Here is a 16,577-nt window from a genome sequence, read left to right on the forward strand (position 1 = left end):
CCTCCAAGAATATGCCTCCCCAGACTCACCTATCACCAAACCGGTAATTCTGGATGATGTTACAGGCAGCATAACATTCACCACGGCATCTCCAGACTCTTTCACGCCTGTCACATGTGCTCAGTGTGAACCTGCTCTGATCTGTGAAGAGAACAGGGAGCCAATGGCGGACCTGTCAATTCTGGAGTCAGTCAGAAACATGCACACCAGTAGCCTGCCGGAGGTCATTTTGTAAGGCTCTGGCAGGGCTCCTCCTGTTCCTTCTCACACAAAGGAGCAGATACTGGTCCTGCTGTTGGGTTGATGCCCTTCTATGGCCCTGTCCAGCTCTCCTTGTGTAACGGCTGGTCTCCTGGTATCTCCTCCATGCTCTTGAGACTGTGCTGGCAGACACAGCAAACCTTCTTGCGACCGCATGTATGGATATGCCATCCGGGAGGACCTGGACTCCAGTAGTGCTATCAGTAGTGACAAGGACACTAGCAGAACACAAAACTAGAGAAGAATCAGTCAGGAAGGATAAGGAGAGAGCAATTGTCTGTGGCCACCACATGCAAAACCATTACCTGTTGTTTCTTGCTTTTGCATCTCCATTGCATGTGTTGTCACTTTCATTTGCACCAAAGCAGGTGAAATTGATTCACAATCTCTTGCGCTTCCGCTATGGACAGATTGATATCCCTGAAGTTTAAATGACTTGGTGTTACACTGTGATGATTAAGTGTTCCCTTAATTTCGTTGAGCAGTGTACATAGTGGCCACTATAATTTGCACAATATTAACACCAGATTAATGTAACTCTTCTTTATTAATCCAAATCTGTATGTTAACATTACGGTCACCATGTTTTCATTGGAGTGTCATGTGATCACCTGGATGGGTGGCCACCCATAAACCAGTCTCCGTGTTCAAGAGTGGAGTTTCAGTTCCCGTTACCTTCTGGGTAACACAGGCTGGAGATTCACTGGACGTTGTTTTGAGAGGTTTTGCCCCATATTTAAGATACTTTTAGAGGTTGGAGGTGAGTCACTGGTGCGTGCCTACGTACGCGTGTGCGTGGCGTCCCACTCAAGTAAATGACCGCCAGTCGCCACTCGTTAAAACGCTTTTTTTGTTCTCTGTGGATTAAGTCAGAGTTCGTTATTTTCTTTCAATGTGATGAATGACTTAATTAGCTGGGGAATTAAAGAGGAAGTTTTCATATTTTAGTTTTATTGATGAATTCTTAAAAACAACCTAAACCTATGTCTTTTGAATAAGAATTTACCCGTTTTTAACTGTTACAGTGTACAGTATGTCAATACAATTTTTTTCCGTTTGAGCACAGACGCATATATATATATATGCGATATATACTCAGTGAGCACTTTATTAGGTATTTATTAAACATATTTTTTAGACTTAAGTCTTCTGCTGCTGTAGCCTACCCACTTAAAGGTTTGGTTGGTCTGAAAAATAGCTGAACTTCTTGACCAGTCTGCATGCTTTTATGCATTTAGTTGCTGCCACATGATTGGCTGAAGGTGCTGATTAAATATTTGCATTAACAAGCTGGTGTACAGGTATACCCAATAAAGTGGTCAGAGTGTAGTTTGTGTAGGCTATATAAACCAAAGTAATTACTGTAGCAACTATGTTTTGATATATATAAATATGAGCAGCTCCATTCAAAAAATTAAAATAAACTTTTCCCACCCAATTCATTTTCATAATATAATTCATGAATCGGCAGCCTTTTTGTTGCTTGTTGATGTTTGTTCTTATTAAACTAAAACACAAATAATTTCAATCATTTACCTTCTTGTTCCTATTCAGAGTTGATTAGAGTTGACTTTTACATTGCTTACACACATACATTAATAAGCACTACTTCTACAATATTAATCACTATTCAGTTATATTAGATGTGTTATATGCAAGTTCCAAATAGTGGTGGAATTATGCACTGAATAATGTGTGGTTTTCAGAGTAAAAAACATGGAATCTAACAAGTTGTGTCAAGCAGTTGATCAGAAACTGCTGGCTGCTTGTTGTCCACATTAGGTTTCTCTTCAGCTCTACTGGGTGTACTGTGGGTCTTGACTTGCAGTATATCCCACCTCTTTGGCAGGAGTCTTTTTTCAAACAACAGCGATGCCACAGAGGAAATCAGAATGTTAGAACACAGGGACGCCAGCATCGCTAGTGTCCGACAGGGGAAGTGCTGGACATAGACACCATTGATGAGCCTGCAGCCGGGGAAGTGGATGACAGGATTGAAGTGGAGGAGGGGTTCCCCACTTAGCACTCTCAGCATCACTCCCAGGATGTAACCCCCAACAGCACCATAACCATTGGTCACCGGGAAGAAGAGAACGCAGACAAACTGAGGCAAAACCAGGGTGTACATCACATCAGCACCCACAATCCAGAAGGCCAGAGCATTGTTCCCTAAAAAGGCCAGTCCCATTCCTACCAGCCCAGCTACGGTCACTGAGATCTTGATCACCCACTGCAGCTCTCTGTCAGAAGCCTGAAGCAGAAACACAACAAACACACGAAAGAAAGTCTCTCTGTGTGATACAAGAATAGAAATTTAGGCTCAGTTTGCTGTTCTTTTGTTATTGTACAGATCAACTCACCTGCTTTCTAATCAAGGTCTTGTAGAGGTTATTGGTAAATAAGGAAGCACAGGAGAGGAGACAAGAGTCCATGGATGACATCACTGCTGCTGCTACAGCCCCAATCCCCAAGATGGAGACGTAGTTGGGAGTGAGGTGCTGTAGAGCGATTGGGAGAATTTTACCTGCTTCACCACGTTCATAAGGAGAGGGAGAACCATAACTGGTCATGTTCCAGTCTGGAAAAAAGAGACTGTATTAATTAACTAATACATAACCATCCACTATACACATACTCTTGTGTTCAAGAAAATAGCAGAACAACATCAGTAACCTGATGAACCACTGTTATGATAGTAGTGATATTTCTGCATGGCAAATACTTTACTTGTAGATGTAGCAGTGTGATACAAAAACAGCAGACCCAACTGCCATGACGTGCATGCTGCTTGTTTAATTAGAGAATTCATTCATTCTGTGAAAAAACAGGTGTCATTAATTGTCCTTTATTAAGGAAGAAGGGAAGCAAATGTATAATACAAAATATAGTTCCTTCTGAATTGCTAAGTAAAATGGGCTGTTCCAAACATTGTTCGAAGGAACAACGTAATTTCATTAAAAAGTTGATTGGAGAGGGGAAAACTATGAAGAAGTGTAGCAAATTATAGGATGCTCAGCTAAAATGGCAACAAAAATCCAAAACAAGTGGAAGAAAATGAGCAACTACTGTTAAAACAGATCAATGAATAGTCAGAATGACAAAGATTCAGCCATTCATCACCTCTAGAAAGATCAAAGATGATCTACAATTACCTGTAAGTGCTGTTACAGTTAGAAGATGTTTGATCGAAGCTAAGCTATCAGCAAGAAGCCCCCGTAAAGCACCGTTGTTGAAAAAAGGGCATGTGCAGAATCGGTTAAAATTTGCCAAGGAACACATTGATTGGCCCAAAGAGAAGTGGCGTAACATTCTGTGGACTGATGAGAGTAAACATTTTTTTTGGGCCTAGTGGTCATCGACAGAACTATTTCTGTAGTTCATGCTTTCAGAATTTTGATTATCAATTTTAGGCACGGACAATTTTAGGTCTGATGTTGGTGGGGGAAGATCTAAGTTAGATGATTTAATGTTGACTTTGGTCTAAATAGAGGATTTCATCTTGAGAATTGTAAAAAGTGATTCTCCCCAATTCCGTACTTCTGGACCAAATGAGGGAATGAGACCAAAGTGTTATTATCAAAGATATGATCACATTCAAGCACAGAATGCCCACACAAAGTTGTGCAAATAACATATAAAGACAGGTTTGTATAAAAGGCGGAGAGGGAAAATTTTCCCACTTACCTGTTGATGCAGCTACTGCCCCAAGAAGCACTGAAGGAATGCCCAGGATAAAACAAAATCCTGCTGCAGCAAAACATGTTACTTGGGCCTCTTTGGATGATGCTGCTGACAGAATTCTCTGATGTATAATTTGAGAGGCCAGACCTCCTAGACTCTAAGAAAGAAACCCAAATATAAAATTCACATCCATTAGCAAAGGTTTAAAAGCAAGACAGCAATTAAAACCTCATGCACTAAAAAAACGAATTTGGGGTGACAGCCTCTGAAAATGTTTTCATCTATAATGATAACTGAAAAGAAATAAGACAAATGTTTATCCAACGCTGAAATTATTAAACTAAAATACACTATTTTTGTTCAGGGGAAATCAAATATTGCTTCCTGTCACGGACATGGACAGAAGAACCATTGGCAACCCAGTAATTGGAAAAGCAAAATTAAACAGTTTCTAGTCAGAGCAGGCAAAGTTTGAATACTGGCAAACAGCAACAAAGCGGAAAAGCAAGTCCGTAGTTGAAGAGCCAGGCAAAAGTACTTTTCCCCTTAAATTTTATAAATAGTTGCACCACCTTTAGTTGGAATAATTGTAAACAAATGTAATTAGGTTATGCATTAAGACAATGATCCAAAACACAAAGTCCATACCTTAGAAGAAAATAAAGAAATAGAAATTGAATCAGTCCTGCAAAGAAGAGTGAGATAAAATACCTCTACAGCATGCATTTGTCTATGCACTTACCAGAACTAGAAATTCATCCATCCACAGCCCCACATCCTCTAGCCCCAATGTTCCCATCCAAGGAGCTTGGAAGGTCCCATTGAATGCTGTGAGTGTGATGTCAGTGGAGGCTGGATTCAGCATCAGGAAAGGAACGCACAGCCACTGTTACACACAAAATGAAAACCTGATGTTTTTTTCCTTCGCTTTTTGTGAGCATATAACATTTTGCACATATTACATATTTATGACAGATAACAGTACTGACTGACAGATTCAGTCTACATTGTCAGTTAGCAAAAGCTAATGCCATTTTGACCTGTAAATAGTTCCTGCAAGGGTGCTGCTTACCAAACTAAAAAAGATCAAGACAAGCTGTATGACATCAGTGTAGGCCACAGAGAACATTCCCCCAAGAAGCGTATAGATTATCGCCACAGCAGCTGAGATGCAGATCGTGTAGAAGGATGATACATCAAGAATGATGCTGATGGTTCCTCCTGGAAAATGTTTGATACAAATTTCAACCTATCCTTACAACAGTTACAACAGTGTACCATTATACTCTACATTACAGTTTTGGAGCCTGTGAGATTCGATCTGTTGAAGAAGCAGATTGTCTCCCCTGCTGGTGGAGAGAGCACACGCATCTGGGTTGTGTTACCAGCCCAGGGTTATCAGCCCAGGTGCTTAAAGTGTGCTAATTTCCACAGTGCCGGGCAGAGACTGGGATCACTCCAGAGCAACAGTTTTATGGTGAAGTTTTTGTTTTACTACAGATTGTCTCTGCATCAGAAGAGGAAGACACCGCTGAAAAGCAGCCAGCGCAGAGCGGGGAGCTGAAAAGCTGTCACTCGGTTTTACTTTCTTTTGCCTTTTTATTTTATTTTATTGTGTATTGTGTATTTTGTGTATTGTCTTATTTAGAAAAAAGAAGCGACTTTCAGCTTACCGCTTGCAGCTGGCCACTTTTGAGCCAGCCACCTACGTAACTTTTCAGTTGCGGAGGATAAATAAAATTAAATCAAAACTCCACTATAAAACTTTAAGCGCACTTTAAACACTGCATGTGCCCTCTCCACCAGTAGGCAGGGCCGAGATCTGCTTCTCCAACAGACCGAATCTCATCAAGCTGTTTCAAGAGGTATGCATTCTACTGGCAGTGTGCTAGAGGTTAGAGTACATACTTATATGTAATGTACTGATCCTTTATATATACAGTACTCCATAATTTCAGATTTGTACGTGGTTAAAGTGCACATTGTCAGATTTTAATAAGGGGCACTTTTACACAGAGGCTAGAGTACATAGTCATACAGTACAGTGCAAAAGTTTTAGGCAGGTGTGGAAAAAATGCTGTAAAGTAAGAATGCTTTCAAAAATACAAATGTAAATAGTTTATTTTTATCAATTAACAACATGAGTGAACAGAAGAAAAATCTAAATCAAATCAATATTTGGTGTGACCACCCTTTGCCTTCAAACCAGCATCAGTTCTTCTTGGTTCACTTGCACAAAGTTTTGTAGGCATATAGTCAGGTGTGTGATAGACAAATTATACCAAACAGGAGCTAATGATCATCAATTGAATATGTAGGTTGAAACACAATCATTAATTGAAACAGAAACAGCTGTGTAGGAGGGTTAAAACTGGGTGAGGAACAGCCAAACTCTGCTTCCAAGGTGAAGTTGCTGAAGACAGTTTAATGTCAGAAGACATACACCATGGCAAGACTGGGCTCAGCAACAAGACACAAGGTAGTTATACTGCATCAGCAAGGTCTCTCCCAGGTAGGGATGTGTACCGAGAGCCGGTATGTTTTGGTACCGGTTCCTAATTGGTCGGTACCAGAGTACCGCTAAAGATTCTGGACATACGATACTGTTTTCGGTATTTTTTAAGAGTCTACCTAACTGTCGCGCAATTATGACACTGCCGCCATCGACAGGTTATGACGCAGCGCCCCGTTGTTTTCTCTAGTAATCAATGTCGGCCGTAAGCGCTAAGCACTCCAAGGTATGGGCTCACTTCATCAAACTCAAGCAACCAGCAACATCATGAAACACTTGCAGTCTACCCATAGCATAAAGCTGAAGGAGTTTGACTGCCTAAACAATGCATCTAAAGTTAGCAACCCGGCGACGCTAACAACACCGTGCCCTCCTCCGTGCAGGCAGACTCCGACAGTGCTTCTTCAACAAGTCACGGGGAGTGTATGAATCATTAAAGGGGAAGTGAAATACTAGATTAAGTTGGCATAATTTACAAGATTGATTCCCAATATATACATCCTTAAAGGTTTAAGACTGCCAGTAAAGCTGGATTAAAAATAATAAGTAATTAAATTACCTTTTTTTTAAAACATGCGCAGCGCCATTTTATCCGAGTGTATAGCGTGACGTCACTGTCCAGAGCGATCTCGGCTGCTGCCAGAGAAAGTAAATATGTTGCTTTTCCTTAACAAAAACTGTTAGGGCTAAATGCATCAGGAGAAGCGCCTCCCCTACACTGTTCTGTTTACATGTATGTGTCTGTTGGGTTGAACATGTAGGCAAGGGCTTTGGTCATCTCCCTAGGTTTTTATTTTATTTCATCTATTCTGAGAAGCATTTGTAATTTTAAGTTAAGCTTCTGTTCTGTTGAAGCATTATCACATTGACAGTTACCTTTAAGGCTGTATGGAGCTGCCTGCTCGTTTTTTTGACATACCTCGCACTGCACATGTTGACTTGCTAAGGGCTGAAAAGACAGGTGCTGTAAGTTGTTTAATGATGTTGCTGGTGTAACCCCCCTTGTGGTAATAAAAAAACGATTGAAACTTTAACCATCTTGTAACGTCTTTATTTTATACACTAAATTACACGCAGTGGTAACGATAAGGAGTATCGGTATTGGTATCGGTATCAATAAAATCCTAACGATACACATCCCTACTCCCAGGCAGAAATTTCAAGGCAGACAGGGGTTTCCAGGTGTGTCATCCAAGCTCTGTTGAAGAAGCACAAAGAAATGGGCAATGTTGAGGACCGTGGATGCAGTGGTCGGCCAAAGAAACTTAGCAGATGAAAGACACATCATGCTTTGTTCCCTTCGCAATCGGAAGCAATGCCATCAGCTCAGAATTGGCAGAAACCAGTGGGACCCAGGTACACCCATCTACTGTGCGGATAAGTCTGGTCAGAAGTGGCTATACCTCCGATGTGGAAACAAGGCCAAGCGACTCAACTATGCACGAACATACAGGAACTGGGGTGCAGAAAAATGGCAGCAGGTTCTCTGGACTGATGAGTCAAAATAATTTTAATATTTGGCTGTAGCAGAAGGCTTGTTCAAACTGTTCATCGAAGGGCTGGAGAGCGGTACAAGAATGAGTGTCTGCAGGCAACAGTGAAGCATGGTGGAGTTTCTTTGCAAGTTTGGGGCTGCATTTCTGCAAATGGAGTTGGGGATTTGGTCAGAATGAATGGTCTCCTCAATGCTGAGAAGTAGAGGCAGATACTTATGCATTATGCAATACCATCAGGAAGGCTGATTGGCCAAATCAGAATCTGATTGGCCAAATTTCTTCTTCAGCAGGACAACGACCCCAAACATACAGCCAATGTCATTAAGAACTATCTTCAGCGTAAATAAGAACAAGGAGTCCTGGAAGTGATGGTATGGCCCCCACAGAACCCTGATCTCAACATCATCGAGTCTGTCAGGGATTACATGAAGAGACAGAAGCATTTGAGGCTGCCTAAATCCACAGAAGAACAGTGGAACTCCTGCCGAGTTGCATTTTGTTGATTGATAAAAATAAATTATTAACATTTCTATTTTTGAAAGCATTCTTATTTTACAGCATTTTTTCACACCTGCCTAAAACTTTTGTATTGTACACAATGTACTGATCCTTTATATATACAGTGCCCTCCATAATGTTTTGGGACAAAGACCCGTTATTTGCAGTCTGTAACTGTATCTGTAGTCCACAATTGGATCTCCCCAATTGGATCTCCCCATCTGGCTCTCTCCATTTCCCTCGGGGATACCACACTCACGCCGTCACCCAGTGCAAGGAACCTCGGCGTGGTGATGGACAGCAGACTGTCCCTTTCCGAGAACATTGCGGCGGTGACCCGGTCTTGCAGGTTCTTCCTATACAACATACGGAGAATCCGCCCCTTTCTCACCCCCTACTCGACCCAGCTCCTGGTCCAAGCGATGGTTCTGTCCCGCCTGGACTACTGCAATTCCCTCTTGGCTGGCCTCCCAGCGTCCGCCATCAGACCCCTCCAACTCATCCAGAATGCAGCAGCTCGTCTGGTCTTCAACCTTCCCAAATACTCACACGTCACCCCCCTGCTTACTTCCCTCCACTGGCTGCCTGTCATGGCTCGCATCAAATTCAAAACATTGGTGCTAGCCTTCCAAGCAGTTAAAGGGTCTTCCCCTGCTTATCTGCAAAAAATCATCAGACCCTACACCCCTGCCAGACCTCTTCGTTCAGCCTCCACAGGCCGCTTGGCACCTCCCCCTCTCAGAACCTCCACCACACGCTCACGACTACTGTCTGTTCTGGCTCCACGGTGGTGGAACGAACTCCCCGTTGAGGTCAGAACTATAGAATCTCTCCCCACCTTCAAGCGCAAGCTGAAGACACACCTCTTCAAGCAGCACCTCTCCCCATCCCTCCCTACCTCCCTGTGAACCTTAATTGTTGTCTCTGTGACTTGCTTTGTGTATCGGTATTTTTAGTTGGCTAGGTAAGCAGTGTTTGGATAGTTTTGCTCTGTTTGTTTGTTTGTTCAAAAAAAAAAAAAAAAAAATGGCCCTTGTCCTTATCTTTGTTGTACAGGTAGCAGTTGAAATTGTACTTCCCTCTAGGGTCTTTCAGCGAACTTATCCCTGGTTATGGGTATGCACTTTGTTGTACGTCGCTCTGGATAAGAGCGTCTGCCAAATGCCAATAATGTAATGTAACAATTTGAGATTTGTAATAACATTCAAGTGCGCATTTTCAGAGTTTAATAAAGGGCATTTTTAAACATTTTGGTTTCACCATTTAAATTACAGCAGCGGTTATACATAGTCCATTCATTTCAGGGCACCATAATGTTTGGGACACAGCAATGTTATGGAAATGAAAGTAGTCATCTTTAGTATTTGTTGCTGACCAATTTTCCTGTTGAACTCAATGGAAATATATTCTTTTTTGTATCTACTGCATATCTGGCAGCAGTACGGTAGTTTTAGGCTCATTTGATACCTTGGACCCTTGATTTTTGCTATTTAGCAAAAAATATGCTTCATACTGTATCAGCATAATCTAGTCCCCCCCCCCCCCCAATCCAATTCCCATGGAGCAGGGGTGCACAGGGTCAATCATCTTCAGGATTTTGTGCCAAATTCTGGTCAATTGACTCAATTATATCTGACATGTGTTTGAGTACTGGCTACAGACTGCACGTGTATCCTAATGATTTTACTGTGTTCAAGTAACAGGCTTGAACCAGGGTCATTTATAGAGCTGTCAACAAATTAAAATCAGAGCAATTGGTTGGAACAAAAACCACTATGCAGACCGACCCCCCTTGTTGACAGCTCTATAAATTACCCTGGTTCAAGCCTGTTACTTATTTATCCCTTGTGCACCCCTGCCATAGATATATTCAATTGCAAACAGTTTTAATATCGCTTGTAGGACAACCTGAAAATAAGATATCCAGACCTATGAAATTATATTGATTGCTGTGTCCCAAACCATATGGTGCCCTGAAATGGAGAGACTATTTATAAACACTACTGTAATTTCTACATGGTGAATATAAAATGTATAAAAATGCCATTCATTAAAATCTGACAATGTGCACTTTAATCACAATTGTTTATTACAAATCTCTAATTGTGGAGTACAGAGGCAAATAAATAAATGATGAGTCTTTGTCCCAAACAGTATGGAGGGCACTGAATGTAACTAGTTGAGATGATTGATTAGTGTGGGACTAGAGCATTTTGAAGATGTAATACGCAGCGGGATAAGAAAAAGGAGAAGGAGAGAAATAGGAATATACATACAATTATGTTCTACAATAAATACTTATTGTGTGGCGATGTTAAGATTTTTGAATCTCTGTGGTTGAAAATCAGTCTGGGGTCATTATGGTAATTTCTGCAGGAAAATGCAACTTGGCTATGAAAATAGCATAAAACCACTGTAAAAAAAACTGTAAAAAGGACTCTCCTTCCTAACCAGAGATACCATGCCAAGATGTTAGCTCCTTATGGTACATAGACTGCATGTCAACAGACAGTGCTGGAACTTTACCTAAACCTGCCATGATGCATGCTACCCACAGCACGTCACCAATCACCGCAGGAATCAGAAGAGTGCAGGTTAGAGTTTCCCCGTATTTCAGCTGGAGAGGATCCATCATAGTTACATACTTCTTATCCCTCATTGGCTTGGCAAAGAAAATTGCAACTGGAGAAAAGGAGAGAGGGAGATCCAGATGTACTAAATGTGTGTTTTGGATCCTCAAAATCACCAGAGAATGCATGTGAGGATATTTTACAAGACTGAATAGTATTTGCCTGTATTCATAAATATGGCAGAGAACAGTGGATGATTCCTGCACAAATAATTTTAATAGATCACAATGCAGTGATTTCCATAAGTTCAAAGATGGGATTGGACCAAACAGCATATTGTTGAATTTAGCCTACACATATTGTTTACAAGCGGCAACACTGATAAAATTGTTTAATTAATTAATTAATTACTTCAGTTACCGTCACTACAGTTGAGAATTATATTTCAGTCACTTCCCACTACTTTGTATGAGATATTGCTTAATTTAATAAATTAATTTGTAAATATTTTCTGTGACAAAAACCCAACGTTATTTATTACTTGGCTGCAATCATTAATTGATATTTAATAAGCTGTTTGATTATTTCTTGCTCTGGGGGTTGAAATAGTGTGATTCTTGTTGCAAAGATTATTTCAGTACATCTTCGAAGCCTAGATCTGTGTCTGTCTTGTGCCTGGGTTTACTCCTGCTCTATTGAGGCGGAGAAATTTCACTCACAATTCGACCCTCATTAATTTTATTTAATTCAACGGAATACATAATCAGCCACACTTACAATATCTCTGCCCTGTATTTGCGCAATCTACCCTTAAAAGCATATGCATTAAGGACATAAGTACATATTGCGATGACTCAAGTAGATCACACGTATACTGCGGTTCTATTCCCGTGCGCCAGTTTGATACATACGACGCAGAATGCGCCATATGTGTGCCTAAAAATTGTAGCAAAAAGCTTAGTTCATCTGGCCCACTATATCTACAAGCCCACATACAATATCATGTGGCACAAAGTCATAATTTAACACCAACGATTGACGGTTTACCAATGATTGAAGACCAGTGCAAATATGCAGTACACTGTAATGCAAACACTATGTAATTTCCATGTGTTTTTTTTACTATTTCTGTGGCTGCTATTATTTCTTAAACTATTTCTCATCTTTATATAGATGCATCTACACACAGGTTTCATTTCTGCAACTTGACAGAAAGTAAACACCATCTTGCATCCAACTACATTTAACTAAATTTCAGCCTGATGCTGACTGAAGCAGTTAAATGCCTTGACCAAGGGTTCATCAGTCATGCCGCATGTATACATTTGCATTAAGTTTAATCATACAGCAGACACTCTAACCAAGAGCAACTTATGCATTTGTTTGTGTACAGTATACAAGTACTATGCTCAAGGGTACAATGCAGTGACCCCAGATTGGAATTGTCCAGTTATCTAACTTATAAAGCATTTGAGTTTCATTTATATGTGATACACACTTACCAACAAAGAAGTTTATGAAATATTGCAAAGGCATTAAAGCCCAAACCAAGCCTTTTGTAGGATTGTACACAGCAGCGGCAGCACCAAGAATATAGCCTCCTCCAACCCATGTAGCTGTCAACAACACAAAAATCACAGTAACAAATGTACAGCACACATTTCACAATTATATGTAGTGACCGTTTAATATATATATATATATATATATATATATATATAAGAGTACTGCGATAGATCAAAAAGTTATGTGTGCTTTAGGGTCATTCTGTGATATTTTTGAGTGCCACCCCCACCCATTTAAGAGACAATATCTCTAGAACAACAAAGCCAATAAAGCTAATGTTTTTTGCTATTGAATATATAAGGAATACTTCAAAAATGTTTGAGCAAAATTGGAGTGGTCCTCCACCAGTTGATTTTTCGGAATGTCCCATTATTTAATATTCACATGACAAATTCCGAAATATAACACTACAGCATTTGAAACCAAGTACAATGTACTCCTCTGTCCTAAAGTTATTTTTCCTAGAGTACCTGATTTTTTCTTAAACAATTTTAAGATTCAATGTTAGTCTTTTCTGCAAAGTGAGAGAGTCAGCACACTCACCCGTCATTGTGAAAATTCCCACAAAGAGATTTATATTCCGACCAGCAACCAGGGTTACTTCTGTCCCAGTCCCAGTGATTCTCTTCTCCTCTTGCTTGGACTTTCGAGAGGCCCATATTCCAGTTGCCAGAATGATCAAATAAAACACAGCTACAGCTATCAGCCCTGGGATGTTTGCAGCCATCTTCTTCCCCTCCTGCTGTTGAAAAAATGTTGGAGGAAACATTCCATATTCCAAGGTTTGGGTACATGTACTGAACAGGGTTTTATGCTGGAGATGGGTATGTAAGCATGTATGTTCTGCAGCTGGTGCATTGTGGATGTTTATACAAAATATTAGGTTATCCGTCTAATCATAGATAGTGTGGCCATCACCTTTGACTCATACAGGGGAATAAACAATATACAGTGAGCACTTTATTAGGTATTTATTATACTTGTTGGTCTTCTGCTGCTGTAGCCTATCCACTTAGAAGTTTGAAGCATTGTGTGTTCAGAGATTCTCTTCTGCAAACCACTGTTGTAATGTGTGCTTATTTGCATTACTGTTACCTACCTGTCAATTACTGCTGTTCACTGGATGTTTTTTGTTTTTTGCACAATTCTCTGCAAACTATGTTGGATTCTGTTGTGCATGAAAATCCCAGGAGATCAGCAGTTTCTGAGATACTGAAACCTGTCACGTCCCGTGTCCCTGTGTCTTGATTCACTTCCTGGTTTCTTTGTTTTCTGTGCTAGTATTCCGTTTCACATTTTCCCTTTCCCCCATTATGTGTCCATGCGCCCCTCACCATATTTGTATTTGCTCTGTGGGAATCAGCTCACCTGTTTCTGATAATAGTCTGTGGTGGTGGCAGTTGGGAGGCCACTGGTCAGAACAAACCAGTTTTGGTTTGGGCAAACTATGGGTATTGGGACATTGAGGGAGAATCTGCTTTGACAGTTCTCCTGGTACCATAGTCCTTACTGTACAGAATATTTGGGTATTCATTCAATACTCACACTAATTTCCTTTAGTTTCCTTCTTTAGTTTGTTGGTATGTATGTCTTTTCTGTAGATAGTAGTCTTTGCTTTGTGCTTTGTAAATGTTCACCTTTCATCATTGAAAATCTTCCGTTATTGCCAACGGTGTTATTGTTTCATAATAAACAGATTTTTCCTCATCTAAAATACGTGGTTCCCAAACGTCCGCCGGAGTGCGCATCGCTGCGAGCACCAATTGTGTACTGGTGTCATATATGGTTCGGGGATAACACCGCTAGGTAGCGGGCTACTCACTGGGTATATTGATAGTCACACTAGCCGGATGTGCAGCTGCTCCGGGATAGATTTTAATTTCAGTGTCCACGTGGATCCTAGTATTCAATAATATAAATCATAATTGGGTCATAGTTCAGGATATTTAGATACTTACGGTGAGGGAAACTACGATAACCTTAGGCTCACTGGATCAGCAGTTAGGTTCGGTACCCGGACAACAAAATTGCCAGGTTAAAGTCGCACTTCATGGTGCAGAAACAGTAGGCAAGAAGCTCATTATTTCAGCACACTCCAGCTAATGCACGTACACACAAACCATATATTAATTTTACAGGATTAGAAATTAATGGAGTCAGATGAACGTATTTTCCTCCTTGCAACTAAATAAAATTCCTTACAATATTGAACATTTAAAACCATGTTTGCAAATACTATAAATATATAAATGTTGTGTTGAAAAATTGCATGCATTTTATAAGCAAGATATTACAAGCTGGTAAATCGGAATAGTCTGTAAAACTGCATAATGAATTAGGCCTCATGTTTAAAATATCAATTCAATTCATTGTCACTCTGCCTTTTTTGAAGACGTCGATAAATTGCCGAGTAATGTTTTTTATTAGGCAGGTAGGGAAAAAACGACTTGACTTAAAAAAAATGAATTGAGACTTGGGCCTTGAATAAGAGGGACTTGGTCAGATTTGTGAGAATATTTATCAAGGGTGCCAATAATTCTGAGCCCACTGAAAATATTTCATACTCACAGAATGTATGTGGTCCGTTTGTGCCCTCAAGTCCGTTTTTGCTCATTCAGGCTTGGTAAATGTCTTCCTCTGGCTGTATTCCTAAATAAAGTAGAAAGTCCGCTTTATCTGTATGCCAGTGTCAAACCTGCACAGATATCAACATTTTTGTAGTGGATCTGTTCCCCAAAGTACAGATCAATAAGAACCAACAACTGTGGGAGAATGTCAATACTTACATCGACCCCGTCCCTGTCCCTCAATGAATTCAGTCGACATTGGCGTGTAGGCGGAGCCTTCCAAGGGGGTGTACACCGAAATTGGTGACCATCAAAATGCCTGGAGACCAATTTGCTGTCATGAACGCGCGTAAACTGGCTTGCGCTGACAACAAACTCACTTTAAGAAAACATGCACGAGCTCACTAAGTGGCTATGTCGGGCTGGTAAAGTATTCACCTCAGTTAAGTGATCATGCTGCGTTTGCATCGTATTTTACTAAAAACTACTGCGTGCATTATCACAGCAAGGTAAATGCAAATTTTATCTTGCCGTCTATTTCTGTAAAAGTAGAATAAAATAAAATAAAAAACACACACACATTGCACTGATTATATATAATCTGTTAATTAAAGTATCCTGTGTGCACATAACAAAGCTTTTTGACTGGTTTTGACTTGTATGTATAGGTAGGCAATACAAGAGGGGAAACCTTTCCTTGGGTAGGCTACATCCATGGGGAAAAAAGGGTCACTTAAGAAAATCTCTCAGGTGACACGTCATCCTCTTATGCATGTACACAGCAAAGCATGTTTGACTGTTAAAAGGCAGACATTGTGATAGGGGGTCACCATTTTGATAAGGTCATATTTGCCAACTGTCAAAATATGTGACCTGACTGTACCCAGTGATAAAAGAGCCACACACTAACCCAAACATTTCAGGTAATAGAGACCTTTCAGGTAGAATGCAATTTTCTTATGTTTGTATACAACAATTAAGTTGTCTCGATTCAACAGGCAGGGAATTCTATGAAGACTCAATTTTTGAAAAGGCAGCATTTAGTATGATCAGTTATGTTTCATTATTATACACTGCTCAAAAAAATAAAGGGAACACATAATCATTACAATGTAACTTCTGGGATCACACTTCTGGGATATCAACCTGTCCAGTTAGGAAGCAACACTGATTGTGAATCAATTTCACCTGCTATTGTGCAAATGGGACAGACAACAGGTGGAAATGAGAGGCAATTAGCAAGACAATCCCTATAAAGGAATGGTTCTGCAGGTGGTGGCCACAGACCATTTCCCTGTCCTCATCCTTTCTGGCTGATTTTTGGTCACGTTTGCATTTTGCCAGAGGTAGCATGAGGCGGTGTCTGCAACCCACAGAGTGCAGCTCATCCAGGATGGCACATCAATGTGCGCTGTGGCAAGAAGGT

General features: G+C 40.5%; 1 protein-coding gene across 2 annotated transcripts; it reads right to left on the reverse strand.

Moving 5' to 3' along the window:
- Positions 1-1,280: 1,280 nt before the first annotated feature.
- Positions 1,281-16,202, reverse strand: LOC133137379 (high-affinity choline transporter 1-like). 2 transcript variants are annotated; one of them, XM_061255625.1, is made up of 12 exons: positions 16,086-16,202; positions 15,371-15,470; positions 15,153-15,233; positions 14,407-14,483; positions 13,128-13,326; positions 12,521-12,634; positions 10,975-11,130; positions 5,015-5,163; positions 4,685-4,828; positions 3,946-4,099; positions 2,622-2,839; positions 1,281-2,512 (listed from the first exon to the last, which is right to left on the reverse strand). In XM_061255625.1, the coding sequence occupies exons 5-12, from the start codon at positions 13,309-13,311 to the stop codon at positions 1,985-1,987; spliced, it is 1,647 nt and encodes a 548-aa protein (XP_061111609.1). In that variant the 5' UTR covers positions 13,312-13,326; positions 14,407-14,483; positions 15,153-15,233; positions 15,371-15,470; positions 16,086-16,202; the 3' UTR covers positions 1,281-1,984. The 2 variants fall into 2 exon arrangements, with proteins under 2 accessions (XP_061111609.1, XP_061111607.1); XM_061255623.1 differs by lacking the exons at positions 14,407-14,483; positions 15,371-15,470; positions 16,086-16,202 and having other exon boundaries at positions 15,153-15,259.
- Between the last annotated feature and the right edge of the window lie 375 nt (positions 16,203-16,577).

Source organism: Conger conger, chromosome 9, assembly GCF_963514075.1.
Source record: "Conger conger chromosome 9, fConCon1.1, whole genome shotgun sequence".
Lineage (NCBI taxonomy): Eukaryota > Metazoa > Chordata > Actinopteri > Anguilliformes > Congridae > Conger > Conger conger.

Excerpts from the sequence above, each read along its gene's own strand:
- LOC133137379 (XM_061255625.1), bottom strand. The coding sequence starts at position 13,311 with ATGGCTGCAAACATCCCAGGGCTGATAGCTGTAGCTGTGTTTTATTTG. Across the intron at positions 5,164-10,974 it reads ATGCATCATGGCAGGTTTAG|GAGGAACCATCAGCATCATT; the intron begins GTAAAGTTCCAG and ends AACATTTTCCAG. Across the intron at positions 4,829-5,014 it reads TCTTGATCTTTTTTAGTTTG|TGGCTGTGCGTTCCTTTCCT; the intron begins GTAAGCAGCACC and ends TGTGTGTAACAG.